Source organism: Phyllobates terribilis, unplaced genomic scaffold (assembly GCF_046119375.1).
Source record: "Phyllobates terribilis strain yellow unplaced genomic scaffold, ASM4611937v1 Scaffold_4__5_contigs__length_816908805, whole genome shotgun sequence".
Taxonomy (NCBI): Eukaryota; Metazoa; Chordata; class Amphibia; order Anura; family Dendrobatidae; genus Phyllobates; species Phyllobates terribilis.
This window is the reverse complement of record NW_027362764.1, coordinates 404,445,824-404,464,036: the sequence shown is the minus strand read 5'-3', so window position 1 is coordinate 404,464,036 and position 18,213 is coordinate 404,445,824. Positions and strand designations below refer to the sequence as shown.

The 18,213-nt window shown below is 41.4% G+C and overlaps 1 protein-coding gene across 1 annotated transcript in view; it reads right to left on the bottom strand.

The window, feature by feature from the left end:
• Positions 1-269: 269 nt before the first annotated feature.
• The window catches only part of LOC141265448 (uncharacterized), a 55,811-nt gene continuing 37,867 nt past the window's right edge, over positions 270-18,213 (bottom strand). The window contains exons 7-12 of the mRNA XM_073678574.1: positions 16,902-17,069; positions 12,620-12,673; positions 10,766-10,873; positions 5,037-5,091; positions 4,759-4,941; positions 270-2,138 (exon numbers count right to left, since the gene is read on the bottom strand). Of these exons, the coding sequence (XP_073534675.1) occupies positions 2,077-2,138; positions 4,759-4,941; positions 5,037-5,091; positions 10,766-10,873; positions 12,620-12,673; positions 16,902-17,069 (630 nt within the window). The 3' untranslated portion in view covers positions 270-2,076. The remainder of the gene's footprint in view (positions 2,139-4,758; positions 4,942-5,036; positions 5,092-10,765; positions 10,874-12,619; positions 12,674-16,901; positions 17,070-18,213) is intronic.

Below are 18,213 nucleotides of genomic sequence, written 5' to 3'. Positions count from 1 at the left end.
GTTTATTCATACTTTAACAACCCAAGAAATTGAGGGGTTAAATGTACCGGATGTCATTTTCTATAATCAAGACATGTCACAAATTGGATACGTAGACTACCCCATTTCGCGAACACTCATTTGGAGGCCCAATTTTTTCCTCATTTATCACTAGAAAATCTATTACATTTGCCAGGTACAGAATTTCCAAAAATTTGAGGAAACCCTAATTTATGGTCTACTAATTACTCCTGGAAAAGAATGAGAAATATGTGCAAATAAGACAGCCAAGTTTCTTTTATTTCAGTTATTTACAGGAAACCCATTTTTCTTTGAAGGACATCCACCTTTTATAGTTAAAGCAATATCAAATGAAGGTTATCATTTCATTTTAGATTTGGTAGATCAAAGTTACACTATTCTCTTATTTAAATCAGCCTGTGAGAAATTTCCAGGGTTTTGAAGACGACAAATGACAGTCTTACAAGCCCGTAGTTTCTTGTCAAATATTTCATCTAAACCGAAGAAAGAAGGTTTTAAAGCACCTTTAAATGTATTACTTAGGAAATCTAGAGTTTAGACTTCATATAAAAAATAAGAAAAAAAGAGATGACCTGCCAAACACAGAGATCGAAGATCCCCTCCCAGGCGATGAATAGAAATGGCCTGCTGTCAGGGATAGCAGCCGCCTTTACAAGTTGGACTAAGTGTAGTGACAGATTCTGCAGTGCCGTATATGGAACTCACTTCCTGATGTGCTGTATGTAAGAGGGCAGACAGGGGTGTAAGTACTGTCAGAACAAGGGATCCGGAACTGCCGGGGCCGTACCTCTGGTTGCAGGGGGAAGACAGACTTCCAGCTCAGGAGTCAGTTGACTGGGAGGCTGGGGGCGTGTCCAGAGGGAGAGCTGGGAGGTCAGGTGACAGGAGAACTGGTGGCGTGGCTAGAGAGAGGGAGAGACGAGGACTTTTGCGCGGGAAAGCGAGAGCAGAGTCCCGCTCAGGAGAGCAGTGTGAGCGGGTCCAGGCTCCTGTACTGGGAGCAAGAGCCGAGTGCAGTGGACCGGAGGAGTCAAGCTGACTAGAGAAGAGACGCAGGGTCTTTGGAGCCGAGCACGTGAGGTGCCGTGTTATGGACTAGGGGCTCAGCGGGTAAAACCGGAGACCGCCCGCTGCCGCCAGAAGAAGGAGCATTGTTTGGGCGGGGAAGCCTGAAGAAATCAACACTGGCATCAGCTGGCAACTGCCTTGTGGAGGAAAAGAGTCAGCCAAGTGTAAAAACTGTCGATTACAACCGGTTCGACTCTGCTATATCTAGTTAAACTGTGAACTGTCTAAAGTTAAAGACTTTTACCTGCTACTTCCCTTGTTTTCCCCTGTTACTCCCTGCGTGGAGATTGACCCTGTTATTATAAACTTCCCTGTTTATTAACCCGGTGTTGGCTGTTCTGTGTTTCTGTGTCGCTGCATCTAAAGTACCCATGTTACATGTACATGTATAGTTGATGTTGGGAAAGGGTTAAAGGGAACCTGTCATGTAAAAAACGCTACTAACCTGCAGATATGGGGTTAATATGCAAGATAATGGTGTTCTGAAGTCGTGTGGCTGCCGCACTTGGAGCCCCACTGCAGGGAGGAAATTAACTTTATTCCTACCGGCAGCCTCAGGCTGTCAGTCATAGAGGCGTGGCTTCAGTCACCACTCAGGCTGTAACCACACCCTGGCACTGACAGCAGGCTGAGCATCAGAAGGGAGATGGAATAAAGTTAATTTAATCCCGGTTAATAGTGTTATTTTAACATGACAGGTTCCCTTTAAAATTAATAGCCTAAATAAATAAAGGAGCCTTCTTGTTTGGAATGATTTTTTACACTAAGAAAATGAACAATAAAAAAAGAACAAAAACTCGTTTATGTTGAATTTTATGTTTTTCAATCAATCTCCAAAACAGCAACAATGATCGCGGCTTTGCAAGTATAATTAGAGGAGAAAAAAATAAATAAAAAACAAACAAAAATAACGCTAATGTCACATATTATACAGCAAATATTCTTAAAATCGAAAAAACAAATTAATGGCATTCCCATTTTATACTGTCATGAATTCTTCAGTCTTCCAGTATCCTGCAAATATTTCATAAGGCTTGGAATATTAATTCCTAGAAGACAAAAAAAATATATGAAACATTTTAACAGACAACTTCAACTAACACATTTTATAGGAAAAAGATCTGAAAAGCTTTTTAATGTAATGGTATACATAAGGAAAAAATATGAACGTAAATGGCATACCTATATAGCTGTCTATGTATGCAGATACAAAACATCAGGGCAAAAGTCTGGCAAGATGATTTCAAACAATTCAATCTGGCATTAGTTCGGATTCATGGCTACCTGGGGCCTCAAAATGTAATTTCTTGATAGAAATTTTTTATTGCATTTTCATTTTCTTGAAACCAAAACATGTACTACACAGTTTCAAGTGGTAATAAAGAGAGGACAGTTTTAAAATGCATTTAAAAATTAAATAAAATGTCCTAGTTATGTTATGTTTGTGCTTCACTTGGCTCTTTTGTAAAAATGGCATCATGTAAAGATATTTAAAGAAAAGCATGAATGAATTTTCATATTAATCAAGTGCTCTATGGGAGATTCATAACAATGCTCTTTGCAGTAAAAGTTTCACAAGTACTGACTTAAATGGCAGCTGTAGCATGCTTCAAGTTGTACGCTACAGTCATCACTCAACAGTACCGGGGAAGGATTGCTGAGCGTTTATGAGTATAGCTATATACCTAATCTATAATATACTTACCTTGTAATGTCTTCACATCCTGTTCCGTCCAGATGTGTCTGGATCCCAGAATTCCAAGCGGTGGAAGTTAGTCGACCGCCATATTGGGACACCCAAGTGATGGGTGTCTCAATATGGAAACCACTGGTGGTACCAGCCTCTTGCGCGGTACCACCAGCAGAACACTGTCGCGAACACGCCGCCGCCGGGATCAGCCGAATGATTCACTGACCGCCGCCATCTTTGTACAGGAGGAGCGCATGCGCAGTTTTAATGTGACTGCTGCTATCTGCCTGCACAAAGATGGCGGCAGTCTGATTTACTGCGCGGGGAGACAGCTCAAAAAAGAGAACACATGAGGGAAGAAGACAGCACAGGGGTGGAGAGAGAGAGCAGATAAGGGGGAGAGCACATGTGGTACACAGGTCAAAGAAGAGATCACATGAGAGGTGAAGACAGCAGATGGGGGAGAGAGAGAGAGCACACAGAGGGAAGAGAGCTCAAAAGGGACTGCACATGAGGGGAGAACACGGCACAGGGAGGAGAGAGACAGCAGACAAGGGGGATAGCACATGGGGTAGACAGGTCAAAGAAGAGAGCACAGACAGGAGAAGTCAGCACATGGGTGAAAGAGTGGATAGGTGGGTGAGCACATGGGGGGGAGAGAGCAGGCAAGGGGGAGAGCACATGGGGTACACAGGTCAAAGAAGAGATCACATGAGAGGAGAAGACAGCAGATGGGGGAGAGAGAAAGCACACAGGGGGAAGAGAGAGAGCACAAGGGGGGAGAGAGACAGAGCACAGGGGGGAGAGAGCTCAAACGGGACAGCACATGAGGGGAGATCACAGCACAGGAAGGAGAGAGACAGCAGACAAGGGGGATAGCACATGGGGTAGACAGCTCAAAGAAGAAAGCACAGACGGGAGAAGTCAGCACATGGGGGAAAGAGAGAGTGGATAGGTGGGTGAGCACATGGGGGGGGGGGGGGCGAGATTCTCAATGCTGCAAAGCCTGCCCCCATCGTGACATTACCGCCCTCCCGATGCCATAGCATCGGGCCTCCATCTAGTAGTCTATAATAGTATAAGCTATACAAGTGTAAAAGGAACAGGAAGAAAGGGAAAAGGGAAAGATTAAAGTGAACCTGTCACATGAAAAACGCTGTTAATCTGCAGGTTAAGTGTTTTGAACCTCCCCGGCATTCGAGTTTCAGTCATATGGGTGGCGCCGGCACGGGTTCAGTCACCACTGTGTATAGTGAGCAGCAGCCGTAACAGCTCAGCATTAGGGCCGGGTCTCAGTCAGTGCCGGGGGCACGGTTACAGCTGCCGCTGACTATACACAGAGGGGTTACTGAACCCACACCGGCACCAGCCCCGTGACTGAAACCCGAATGCTGGGCAGGTTCAGAACATTCTTAACCTGCAGATTAACCCCATATCTGCAGGTTAATAGTGTTTTTTCCACGTGACAGGTTCCCTTTAAAGGAAAGGCAACACTTAATACAATATGATATAAATGAAGTGTATTAACATAAAATGGGGCCTAGACCTTCAGTGCCAACATAGGTTATGTGTGCGTTAAGAGTTTACTGCAGACATTTTTGAGGCTTGACAGGAAAAATATTGCATAAAAAAGTGCATTTTTGCATCGTTTTTGTATGCACTTTTTTCCCATTCATTAGAAATGGTAAAAATCACTGCAAAAATGTTGAAAGGATTGACATGCTGCGGTTATGAAACTGCTTCAAATCTGCAAGGAAATAAAAGCAACATGTACTTGAGATTTCAGAAATCTCAATCACTTTGTGGGACAGTAAAGTGCTGCATTTTTTATTTCACAACCAAGTGGAAAAAACAAGAAGTGTGAACATAACCTGAGATGTCAAAAAGTAAAATACAAAGCTATGCTTAGTCCATCTAATAATATAAAGGTAATAAGGAAAACATGAAAATAGAAAATAAACCGCTAAAAGTTTAGATACCTCGGAAAGCAGGGTTTGTAGCAGTAATTCTTTGCAATACAACAATGACTTCTGATACATCCATATTTTTTATGCTCTTAAAAAATGCATCAGTGGCTTCAGTTTTGGTCTGAAAAATGGGTGGAATTTGTGCGGGCGTAAGGCATTCCTTGTGCAAATTTATTGATGACAAATGTGCCATGCCTAGAGGGACAAGAAAAAGAGTTGTCAGGAGGTTACAAGTGAGAAACCGGTAGGAGGATCAAATAAACACAGATTTATTTATTTTTTATTAGTACCTGAAGGATTTTTGTTGCTTTTTGGATCACTATTGCTTGGTAATGTTGAAGAAGCCTAAAAGACAATGAAATAATTGTAAAGCAACAAAGAAAGTTCTATCAGATTATCTTAGATAATGTAAGTATTTTAACATCTTATTTTTTGTTTCCATTTACCAGATATGCCACAAATCTCCTGTTGTATACTTTAAATGAAGGCTGTGAGAGATGTCTAACAGTCTCATACATCACCAATAAGCTGCCATGCTAAAATGAACTCCCGTGGATTGAAGCTTCCCTGGTGTACCTACTCGGTGTATGGCAAAAACATGTTTGTAAGTGGGGGCTAAGTTTCACAGTATAAAAATAATATACCTCAATGCCATCAAAGTAATATCCTGCAATGGCATATTTACAGGAAACACTGCAAAGGTTTGGTTTTTAAGCATTGTAGCTAGGCCTGCCAGAGAGAATCTATAACATTGCTGGACGCTTTCACAATCATTCAAGGCAAAGAGTCAAAATGTTGGTTTTGCCTAAACCCCTGCATCGTTACCTTACCGCACTGGCCTGTTTTAAAAATTCCACCTGCCCTCTTTTTGCAGAAGGCCTAACCTGGCACCTTCACATGCAATGGGGCTTCAGTCACTTTGCAGCTTCCTGCAGAACCCTGGGTAGCCCTCGGGCTTCTTAGGATCTGCATTAAACAACAGAGTGTAAAGAAGGCTGACATTTCACAGCCATAAAGCAGCACTTTTCCAAGCACGGTTCCTAAAGGCAATGGTTCAGGTCTTCTAAAGGAGGAAAGTGGCAAAAGGTGTTTTTAAAAACGGCTTGTAAATGGAGATAAAGCTGTGAAAAATGAGGGAACACTATGGTACTTACAAAGCTGATCTAGAGCCATGAATGAAGCTCAGCCTGGAAACATTACACTACCTACAACTTCCAGTGCAAAGAGCTTCTCCAGAGTATTTGTGGCACATAAAGAAGGGCTACAGATCTCTATATTGACATACTTATATGACATGATCAGTCTACCACGTCTGAGTGTCCGTCTCCAGTAGGTGGACACATGAGTGTGAACTGCGCTCTATTGCAAGCTTCATCTGTGTGCAGTTTTAGTGCTGAGCATTCACCCCCTCCATGGAGTGAGAGGTTGACTGTGGTTGTTCATCAGCATTCTGAACCTGTGTTACCTCCTTCTAACAGAAGAGAGCTTGCTGAAACCTGTTTGTGCATTTTCCTTCCCACATTGGCTGGTAACTACCATTGCCTTTTTGCCATTTTCTTTCAGGTAAAACATTGCTTAAAAACAGGCAGTGAAATGTTTTGTCCCAAAAAAGAAATCAGCTGTAATTCCTTTCTGTTATATATCTGTACTCTCTTTTCTCCCCCCCCCCCCCTGCCCAGGAGCTGTGGTATGATCAGACCATGTTCCTGTACGGTCAGACACAACCATTACACAGCACACAGCAGCGGCACATTTATAAGATTATCTCAGCACAAGAACATCTTTGTTTAACACATCCAATTTTGGAACTTATTTTTTACTCCAAGACCTATTAATTAAAATGTACAATGTTCGTGGGAAAACTCCTTTAAACCCTTTCTGACGTGGTCAGTAATAGTATGCACCACGTCGGAAAAGCAGATTCAGCGGGGGCTCCGGCGATCCACCCGCGGCTGTTAACCAGTTAAATGCCGCTGTCAAGCTTTGACAGCGGCATTTAACAGCACCGCGTCGGAAGCGCGTCACTTACCCTGCCCATCGGTGACCTCGTCACGTGATCGCGGGTCACCGATGGGTGGGCATGGCAACCCGGGGTTTGCAGCAGACCCCTGTGGTTTTCATGTAAAGATTGCTAAAAGCTCCACCCAGTGGTCAGCGCTCATAGCACATGAGAATTTCTACAGCATACAGGCGATCTGCTCATCGCCTATATGCAGTAGCAGCAATCAGAAAACTGCTGCTTCTAGTCTCCTATGGAGACTATTGAAGCATGCAGAAAGAGTTAAAAAAAATCTGTTTAAAAATATTAAAAAAATAAAGAAGTTTAATTCACCCCCCTTTTGCCTCATTTAAAATAAATTAAAAAAAAACAAACAAAAAAAAACCACATACACATATTTGGTATTGCTGCGTTCAGAATCGCCCGATCTATCAATGTAAGAAAAGAATTAATCCGATCGGTAAACGGCGCAGCAAGAAAAAAATTCCAAACGACAGAATTACGTTTTTTTGGTCGCTGCAACATTGCAGTAAAATGCAATAACTGGTGATCAAAACATCGGATCTACCCCAAATGTTATCAATAAAAATGTCAGCTCGGCGCACAAAAAATAAGCCCTTACCCGGCCCCAGATCACGAAAAATGGAGACGCTACGAGACTCAGGAAATGGCTTTTTTTTTTTTTTTTTAAGCGAACTTTGGAATCTTTTTTCACCACTTAAATAAAAAAGAACCTATACATGTTTGGTGTCTACGAACTCGTAATGACCTGGAGAATAATAATGGCAGGTTAGTGTTAGCATCCAGAGAACGTGGTAAAAAAAAAAAAAATGGTGGAATTGCATTTTTTTGCAATTTCACTGCATTTGGAATTTTCCTGTTTTCCAGTACACGATTACACGATATGGTAAAACCAATGATGGTGTTTAAAAGTACAACTCGTCCTGCAAAAAGTAAGCCCTCACATGGCCATATTGAATGAAAATTAAAAAAGTTCTGGCTCTGGAAAAAAGGGAGCAAAAAACGAAAATGCAAAAACGGAAAATGCTCTGGTCATTAAGGGGTTAAGGACTACCTCCTGTGAGGAACACCCTAGTACCTCTGGTTGACATAGCAGTCCCTTCCTATGGAGTCTTTCTTTACTAGGGGTATGTTACCCCTAAAATGTCTACCATCTAATTTTCTTTCTTGATCTGTTAGTGGGTAGGCATGAGATTTGGTCATAATTTCTGATAGTCTCATTGTTGTTCTAAAATGTTCAGACATTGTATGGAGTAGAATAAAGGGAATCTGTCAGCAGGTTTTTGCTATGTAATCTGAGGCCATCATGATGTAGGGGCTGAGACACAGATTTCAGCAATGTGTCACTTAGTAGGCTGTGTGCTGGTGGTTCCATACAATGAAGGTTTTAACACCAGGAGATTATCACGGCCCAGACTAACTCCATCATGCCAAGTGGTAAGATCACGACCCCTCCTCTGATAAGCAGCTTACTGTCAATAGACAATGTACACAGAAAACTGTGGTGTGGATTGGGTTAGTTTTCTGATCTATGCTGCATGCTACATCTAAAAACCGTGATTGTGTAACAACTGCTGCACCCAGTAAGCTAAGTGGAATCAGGGTCTCTCTTTCTACATTATGCTGCTCTCATAGGAGGAAACAAAAACCTGCTGACAGATTCCCTTTAAATGCTTTCTAAAGCTGTTCCTTGTTTTTGGCATGATATGATTTTCCTCCTGGGAGCTGCTGTCTTTCAGCACGGTGATCGGTGGCCGTAAGCACACCCTGGAACTTTGACAGCTGACTATGCAGCACATCTGTGCTGAGAGAGATGTCCAAAGAGCTTGGGCATGCTAAAGGCAACCACTCACAGTGCTGAAAGCAGTCTGCTCCCGCACTTTCAGTAATGGAGCTGGGCAAGATTGTAATGCTATTTATCTATAGATAAACCCTACATCTGCAAGTAAATAGCGTTTTCTGAGGTGACAAGTTTACTTTAGTTAGACTGTGGACCCAGGAGTTCTGCAAACTGTCAGCAATATGGAGTACATACTCGTACATCCTAGAACTAAGGTATGAGCCCACTCATAGCCCCACTATATACAGCATGAGCCACCACATAACCTCCTATATAGAGTATGAGCACTTATATAGCCTCCTATATACAGTATGAGCTCCACATAGCCTCCTATATACAGCATGATCCCTCACATAGCCCATTATATACAGCATGGGCCTCTATTTAGAGCTCATATATATACACTATGAGCTCTCACATCCCATACACATTTAAAAAAAAACAAAAAAAAAACACCACATACTCACCTCGCCCCCATTCTCCTGGCGTTCTGCTCTGGTCCCCAGGGCTCCACCACTTCTTGTGGCCAGCGCATACATGCTTGCGCGATGTTGTCATTGTACCGACACGTCACAGAAGAGGCGACGGGAGCTCCCCTGGAGTTGCGCTGCCATTCTGTATTGCCGGCAGCGAAGTTCCAGGAAAGCTCCCTGCCCATAGATGTGCACCGCTCATGGTATAACGTTATAATTGGGGCAATTTGTCCATGGTCCCCCCCTGGAGACTCATGCTCAGGGCCATAGCCCAGATTGTCCTCAATCCTCCCATGGAGGAGGTTCCTTGCATATTTGGGGCTGCATTTCAGCACGCGAGTTGGGGATTTGGTTAGGATTAATTATGTCCTCAATACGGAGAAATACAGGTACATGCTTACCCATCATACTATACCATCTGGGAAGCATTTGATTGGCTCTAAATTTATTCTGCAGCAGGAAAACAACCCCAAACATACAGCCAATGTCATTAAGAACTAACTTCAGAGTAAAGAAGAATAAAGAGATCTAGAAGTCATGATCTTATCTTTGTCAAGTCTGTCTGGAATTACATGAAGAGACTGAAGGATTTGCACAAGCCTACAACCACAGATCTGTGGACAGCTTGCAAAGATATTTGGAACAACCTTCGTACTACATTTCCCACACTTTATTTTTTCTTCTTCTTTCCTCTTTGCATTGTTTTGTCTGGAGATTTGCCTAGAGTTACTGTTTTTCTATGCCCCTGGGTCCATGCATTTGGATTGCTCTTTTCTTTTCTCTCCCTCTAGCTAAAACTTATTTTCCCCCTTTTTTCCCCACTTTCCTTTCACACACACCTTCCTTTCCTCACACCCTCCTTCTGCCATCTTCCTTATCCCCCCTTCTCCTTAGTGAAGGATCATGTCTCACTATAGATTAGATAAAACAAAATTACAAGACCGCAGTTTTCCTCATGTATTTCAAAGAACCTCTCCAGACCTCTGATTAGGAGAAAACAGTATTTGGATGTCTTGATCCCTTCCTTGGGAACTCTTGCAGAGATGGTGACAGATGCATGCTATTTGTAAAGGGCAGAGTGGCTTTTAACTTTAATCACTTCTCAGCACTTTAATTGACAGCCTACTCTGCAAACACACTCTGCAGGGCAGGCTATCAAACAAAGTGCCGGGGAGTAATAACATTGCGCTCATGGTGTAGTGAGCTGCGGCTTTAACAGCTCTCCACACCACTCCTATGATTAGAAGCGAGTGGTCCTCAGGGAGGATATCAGTTCCATTTCTTCCTGTAACCGCTGCTCCAGTAAGGAAGGTAGGCACAATTTTAACGCTATTGAACAGCAGATTAATGCTATGCAAGTAAAAACAGTTTCTGGGCATGACCGGTTTACATTATTTTTGACAATAAGTATACCACTTAACAACCCATGAGGAAAAGCACCAGTGTGAACATGAAACATGAAATTTGTGACCTTAAAATGGATAAAAAAAAAACATTGCCATGTAATGTTAAAACATTTATGGAGATAAAATATGAACAGATAAAATATTGTGCATTTGATGTAAAGTTATACATTAAAATAACTTAATGTTACAAAAAATAATTAATATTAGTATAAAGAAGAAAGTTTAAACATGTCTTGAGATTAGCAGTATGATGTAAGGGTTATTTAGTGCATTTAAGTACCTGCATTTTAGTCTGCGCTTCTCGATATTTTATTAGTGCATCAGTGCAGTTCTTAGTGATTTGTTGAATAAACGACGCATCACCATCATTTTTAATTTCAAACTTTCGCTGAAAAAATACAGAAGAAACAGATAAAAATTTCCATGTTTCCTTTGCATAAACATATTCACACACCTTACTGTTTTTTTTTTTTATTTTGGTCTGTTTTTCTCTCGGTCTGACCGTCCGTGAGAAAGTAATTGCAGCATGCACTACCTTGGTTCAATTTACGGATCAGAATACTGCATGTAAATGGATGTCAGCTCCTGCACTTGTCTGATCCCGGAAGAGTACGCGGAGTAGCACTCGGAACCAGTAATGCTTGTTATTTGCAGTGGTGACTGGCCCAAGTTTTCATACACTCATCTGCAGCCGGCCATAAAGATACCGCTCTCTTGGTACTGGAAATATCAAGAAGTGTGAATGAGCCCTTACATAGATACCCTTATTTGAGATGACTGGACCAAACAATACAAGCACTCGTTACCTTTTGCATCAATCACTCCTATTTCCAAATAGATTATAAGCTCGTTACCAGGACCCTCACTTCTTGCTTGAACTGTTGAACTATGTTTTACTCTGTAATGTCTGATATTGTCTGTGCATGTAGCCTTTGAATTGTAAAGTGCTTTGGAATATTTTGGTGCCATATAAATAAAATATATTTTTTAAATATATACAAGATTTGCAAAGAAGAACTCACTGTAAAAGGATCAATAATCCCAGAAATGAATGTTAAAATTAAACAGCTGATCAACGTGCCATTACTGGTTGTCTGTTTTGCGAGCAATTTGTGTAGGTCCCTGATGTAGGTCATTCAAAGAAATCTTTTCATCTGACATTCTGAGGGGTAGGACTTACTAAAAGGGTAAGGGGTCTTTCTGAAATATTAGAAACATGTGCCCATAGCCAGGAGTGGTAATAAACATCGAAAGAAGCTTTATTTACAGATTTACTTCTCTGTTGCTCCATTCCTGAGTCACCAGTCCTTGTTAATTTATTATCATTCCTGGCTATGGACCGATTCTTTTGTCATATCAAGGAAACTCTATTAAGGGATGAATTACTAGGTTTATTTTTGTGGGGGTTTTTTTGGTTAGTTTTCCTAAAACAAAAAGTAAAGTAAAGCATATTCTATTGTACATTATAAAAATATGTACACTGGCATGTAAAAGTTTGGGAACCGTTGGTCAAAATTACTTCTTGTGAACAGTTAAGCAAGTTGAAGATGAAATGATCGCTAAAAGGTCTAAAGTTAAACATGACATTTCCTTATTGTTTTAGGCAAAAATATATATATATATTTTTTCATCATTTCATTTTAAAAATTACAAAAAGGAAAGTGGGCCAATGCTAAAATGTGGGCACCCTTGGAGATTTGTGTGCTCAGGTATCTTTGACCAAGGTTTCAGATCTTAAAGGGAATCTCATCCCTTGCACAGAAGATCAGACTATTTCGTGATCTTCTGCACAGGTGCGTCACTACCGGGGATATCCCCTGTGCTCTTCCACAGACTGTAATCAGAGGCGGACTGGCCAGCCCGCCATCTTCCCAGAGACCAGGACCTGTTTTACCTTATGGACGCCATCTTCAACTTTCTTAACTGTTCACAATAACAGTAATTTTGGGGTGCTGCAACTTTTACATGCCACTGTTTATTAAAAGCAATGGGCATTCAAAATAGCTGTAGAATTATGCAAGCAGTTTAAAATGTCTTTACTAGCAGTCTCAAAGCCAGAAATCATGGATGCCAAATAATTTTTGAGCAAGCAGGATAGTTCAAATACAGACTCTAAAGGAACCTTGGAGCTTACCAAGTAATCCATGAAATCATCATTTGTTTTAAAGTCCTGGAGTTGGTTTAATTTCTGAAAAAAATAAAATAAAATAATTATAGGTTGTAAAATCAAACTTATAACTCAGTTCCTTTTTTTTTTACACAGGTGGGTTTCCAACATCCCTGTAGGAGGCTATAATTGTGGTCATTCCTAAAGAGGGGGAGACAAAACTCCCGGACTCACATAGACTTCTATCATTACTGACATCGGACGTTAAGATTTTGGTGAAAATCCTGGCAACTCGGCAGAGTATAGTCATCACCTCAATTATTCACCCTGACCAGGCCAGGTTCATGTCACTAAAATCAACGGCTATAAATATGCGTAGCATATATTTCTAAATTTGCAGGTGATAGAGGCCAATCCCATGAATAAGCCCATTGTCTCTTTAGATGCCACTAAAAGGCGTTGATAATGTGGAGTGGATTTATATATGGGACGCTGAAAAAAATAAAAAATAAAAAAAGAGCATGGACTGCATTATTAAAAAAAATCATACATTGATCTAATGCCGCTAGGCAAAAATATACACTGCTCAAAAAAAATAAAGGGAAAACTCAAATAACACATCCTAGATCTGAATGAATGAAATATTCTCATTGAATACTTTGTTCTGTACAAAGTTGAATGTGCTGACAACAAAATCACACAAAAATCATCAATGGAAATCATATTTATTAACCAATGGAGGCCTGGATTTGGAGTCATCCCCAAAATGAAAGTAGAAAAACACACTACAGGCTGATCCAACTTTGATGTAATGTCCTTAAAACAAGTCGAAATGAGGCTCAGTATTGTGTGTGGCCTCCACGTGCCTGTATGACCTCCCTACAACGCCTGGGCATGCTCCTGATGAGGTTGCGGATGTTCTCCTGTGGGATCTCCTCCCAGACCTGGACTAAAGCATCCGCCAACTCCTGGACGGTCTGTGGTGCAACGTGACATTGGTGGATGGAGCAAGACATGATGTCCCAGATGTGCTCAATCGGATTCAGGTCTGGGGAACGGGCGGGCCAGTCCATAGCTTCAATGCCTTCATCTTGCAGGAACTGCTGACACACTACAGCCACATGAGGTCTGGCATTGTCCTGCATTAGGTTGAACCAAGGGCCAACCGCACCAATATATGGTCTCACAAGGGGTCTGAGGATCTCATCTCGGTACCTAATGGCAGTCAGGCTACGTCTGGCGAGCACATGGAGGGCTGTGCGGCCCTCCAAAGAAATGCCACACCGGTCATGCTGAAGGATGTTGCAGGCAGCAGATCCCTCTCCACGGCGTCTCCAGACTCTGTCACATGTGCTCAGTGTGAACCTGCTGTCATCTGTGAAGAGCACAGGGCGCCAGTGGCGACTTTGCCAATCCTGGTGTTATGTGGCAAATGCCAAGCGTCCTGCACGGTGTTGGGCTGTGAGCACAACCTTATCTGTGGACGATGGGCCCTCATACCACCTTCATGGAGTCGGTTTCTAACCATTTGTGCAGATTTGTGGCCTGCTGGAGGTCATTTTGCAGGGCTCTGGCAGTGCTCCTCCTGTTCCTCCTTGCACAAAGGCGGAGGTAGCGGTCTTGGTGCTGGGTTGTTGCCCTCCTACGGCCCCCTCCACGTCTCCTGGTGTACTGGCCTGTCTACTGGTAGCGCCTCCAGCCTCTGGACACTACGCTGACAGACACAGCAAACCTTCTTGCCACAGCTCGCATTGATGTGCCATCCTGGATGAGCTGCACTACTGAGCAACTTCTGTGGGTTGTAGAGTCCGTCTCATGCTACCACGAGTGTGAAAGCACAACCAACATTCAAAAGTGACCAAAACATCAGCCAGAAAGCATTGGTACTGAGATGTGGTCTGTGGTCCCCACCTGCAGAACCACTCCTTTATTGAGGGTGTCTTGATCATTGCCAATAATTTCCATCTATTGTCTATTCCATTTGCACAACAGCATGTGAAATTGATTGTCAATCAGTGTTGCTTCCTAAGTGGACAGTTTGATTTCACAGAAGTTTGATTTACTTGGAGTTATATTCTGTTTAAGTGTTCCTTTTAATTTTTTTGAGCAGTGCATATAACTGAACATGAGGTTCTTAGTTTAACATTCTGATCAGTCCGTATGAAGCCCACTACCACATCACGGAGAATCTCTCAGTGGGTCCTAACTTTTATAGCAGTCTGGAGTTATGGGGACTCAGTTTTGCAGCATGGGTGCTGTGAGGCACCAGGCCACCTGCCCTGCTGGTGCATTGTCGCTGCGACGGTGGTTAGCGCACAACACCGCTGTTTAAAGCCAAAAAAGGTAAGGACTGACTGAGAGGTTCGCCGTGACGTGTCAGCAGGCTTCATATAGTCTGATCAAAATGTTAAGCCAAGAACCTCATGTACAGTTATATATAATTTTGCCTAGTGGCATTAGATCACGGTATAATTTTTTGGAGGTGCAGTCCATGCTCTTTTTTTCAGCTGATTTATATGTGGGCAGTGTTTAAGGAGATGGGCTTTTGGTCCCAATTTCATTAACTGGATTGTGCTTTTGTATAAGTCACTTCTAGCTAAGTTAAGAGCAAATGGAGAAATGTCCAATTGTTATGCATTATTTAGGAGCACTAGACAGGTCTGTCTAGTGCCCCTAAGCTAAACATTTAGGATAATAGACATTGGTCATTTAAAACCTCTATTCCTTTGACAAGAAATTTACTTTAATTTTTCCATTCTACTTTGGTTATGCAATAAAATAACTTTAGTCAAGCATCCAAGTACTGCATTGTAATGTGGAATTTCACAAGATCAAAAGATGATAACTTAGCATAAAGAACAAATTCTGAATAAAAATAATAAATCTGAAATATTTTGTCTTTCCACCGGTCCTCCACTCTTAAAGGGGTCGTCCAGTCTTTAGTGATAAGTCTGCAGTCATGTTGTGTGACTGCAGACTTGTGAATCCTTCCAGTGCATGCACTGTGCACTGCGAGGATTCACCGCACGGAACAGCGGTCAAGTATGCAATATTTATACTCCTGGCCAAAACCCATCTAGTGTGCGTGGCCTCGCTGAATACACTTGTCAGGTTCTGGCTGTGAGTAGGCATATTGCATAATTAACCCTCGTTCCCGATGCAGACATCGGAGAAGACTGAGCGACTGCAGACTTGTGATTCTAGACAGAAAAAACACTTTAAAAAGAGATCCTATCCTCAGTCTGTGACTGCATTTTTTATTTTAGAAAAGAGTGGACAATCACAGACTGATGACCCAGTGGTGTACAAGCAGCCGAAAATAGAGCCCATGGGTGGGGAGGCCACAGTGCATGCATGGCCCCCATCTCAGCATTGCGCTTTCAACTGCAATGGGTAGCCTGGATGCTGATACAGTTGAAAAATGATGGATGAGGGGGCCAGCAGCTTCTTCCTCCATCATTCTTCTGCGTCTCAGTGCTGATGTCTTAGCGCAGCAAGTGTGATTACATCAATACATCGCACCCAGTGTGCCGAGCAGTGATTCAGATCACACGCTACGGAGACCGGAGCAGTGAGGGAAGAGGAGAGGTGAGTATTTAGATTTTAAATCACTGAGAACATTTTGGGGCCCATTATACTATAATGAAGGCAATAAGGGGCCCATTATACTATATGGACGGCAATGTTGGGCAAATTATACTGTATGAAAGGCAATATGGGGCACTTTACATTTATGGAAGGCTAGGTGGGACCCACTATACTATTTGGAAGGCCACATGGAGGCCATTATACTGTTTGGAGGGCTATGTGGGGGCCATTATATTATTTAGAGAGCTATGTGGAGGCCATTATGCTGTTTGAAGGGCTATGTGGGGGGCATTATATTGTTTGCTGGGCCATTATACTGTTTGGAGAGCTATGTGAGTGCCATTATACTGTATGCAAGCAGTTACACAGTGTGAAGGTTTGTGTGAGGTCCATCATACTGTGTGGAGTACTATGTGGGGTCAATTATGCTGTTTGGAGGTCTAGCGGGGGCCATTATACTTTCTCCTAAATGAACACGAAGATGACTGAAATGTTTTTTTGTGACCAAGTTAATTTTCGTGTAAGAAATGACTTTGCAACTTTTTTTTGCAATTATTCTGATTACCCTTCATAAAACATAAAAATCTAGAGTTAATGCAAATTGCCACTATAAAAACTGAAGCAGCAAACTTTGTGAAAACCAAAATTTGTGCAAGTCTCAAAACTTTTGGTCAGAACTGTACATTAGAAAATAACTACATCTATCAGATAGATCACCTACTTTTGAGGATGTTTTAGGAGGAGCTCCAACTGGGTCCAACAGTTCCACTATACGTTTTCTCCCATATGTACATTGTACATGTAAAGCAATAGCTTTCATGTGTTCTGTGTATTCCGTTCTTTTAGAATAATTTTGTTGGTTCAATATTAATTGCGGATGATGCCTTTCCTTAAAAGAAGCAAGTAAAAATGTGAGATTTTTCTGAAAATTTTATTTCAGGTTCAATTCACAAAAAAAGAAATTGTGAAAAATGAAAACGATTGGATCACCACATTTTAACCCCTAAAAATATACGGTACATATTTGGAATCACAGAATCTGTAAAGGTCTGATGAATGGTTTGCCGTCGCAACACCTTTGCTTAAAAATGCAATAAAAGCAATTAAAAAGTCATATATTGCTAAAAAAAAAAAAAAAAAAATTATCTACAGCACGCATCACAAAATAAAAGTCAATTGCACAGCTCCATGGGAAACAAAATAAAGTTGCAGGTCTTAGAAATTGGAGACAAGTCAATTTTTTTTTTTTTATTACAAATTTCAGTACATCAAATAAAACAAATTGACAAGTGTGTTATTATTGTAATCCTACTGACCTGGAAAATCACATTGTCAGGTAATTTTTACTATACAACGTAAAAACAAAGCCCAAAAAAACCCAGTCAAAATTGCATTTCTTTTTCCATTTCAATGCATTTTAATTTTTTTAGTACAATTTTCCAGTCCATTGTATGGTAAAGTGAACGTTATTTGAAATTACAGAAAAACTAGCCCTCATACTGCTATGTAGACAAAAAAACTAAGAAGTTATGGCTCCGTTAAGAAAAGGAGGGAAAAAAAATAAGCTTAAAAAAAAACAAACAAAACGGAAAGGGAACTTACAGTTTTCATTACATATTTACGTGAGTAAGTCAATCAGTAAATAGCACAGCACAATATTTTATAGGTATATTCAGAATTAAAAAGTGGAAATATGTACAGCTTACATTATTTATACAATATGGAAGCACAGACACTAATATGCAGTTTTACTCACTTGGGTGCGACAGGAGGAAAACAGGAAGCATGTTCCTTTAAAAGTCCATGTCAGTTTATTGCTTCATAAACCAACAAGCAAAAAGGAAAAAACAAGACAGCCTTTAGTTCCGGCAAACAAAGTAAAGTATCCTTTAACCCTTTCGCAACCTTGGGTTTTGTCGTTTTTGCTTTTTCGTTTTTTGCTCCCCTTGTTCCCAGAGCCATAGCATTTTTATTTTTTGGTCAATATGGCCGTGGGAGGGCTTATTTTTTGCGGGACGAGTTGTACTTTTCAA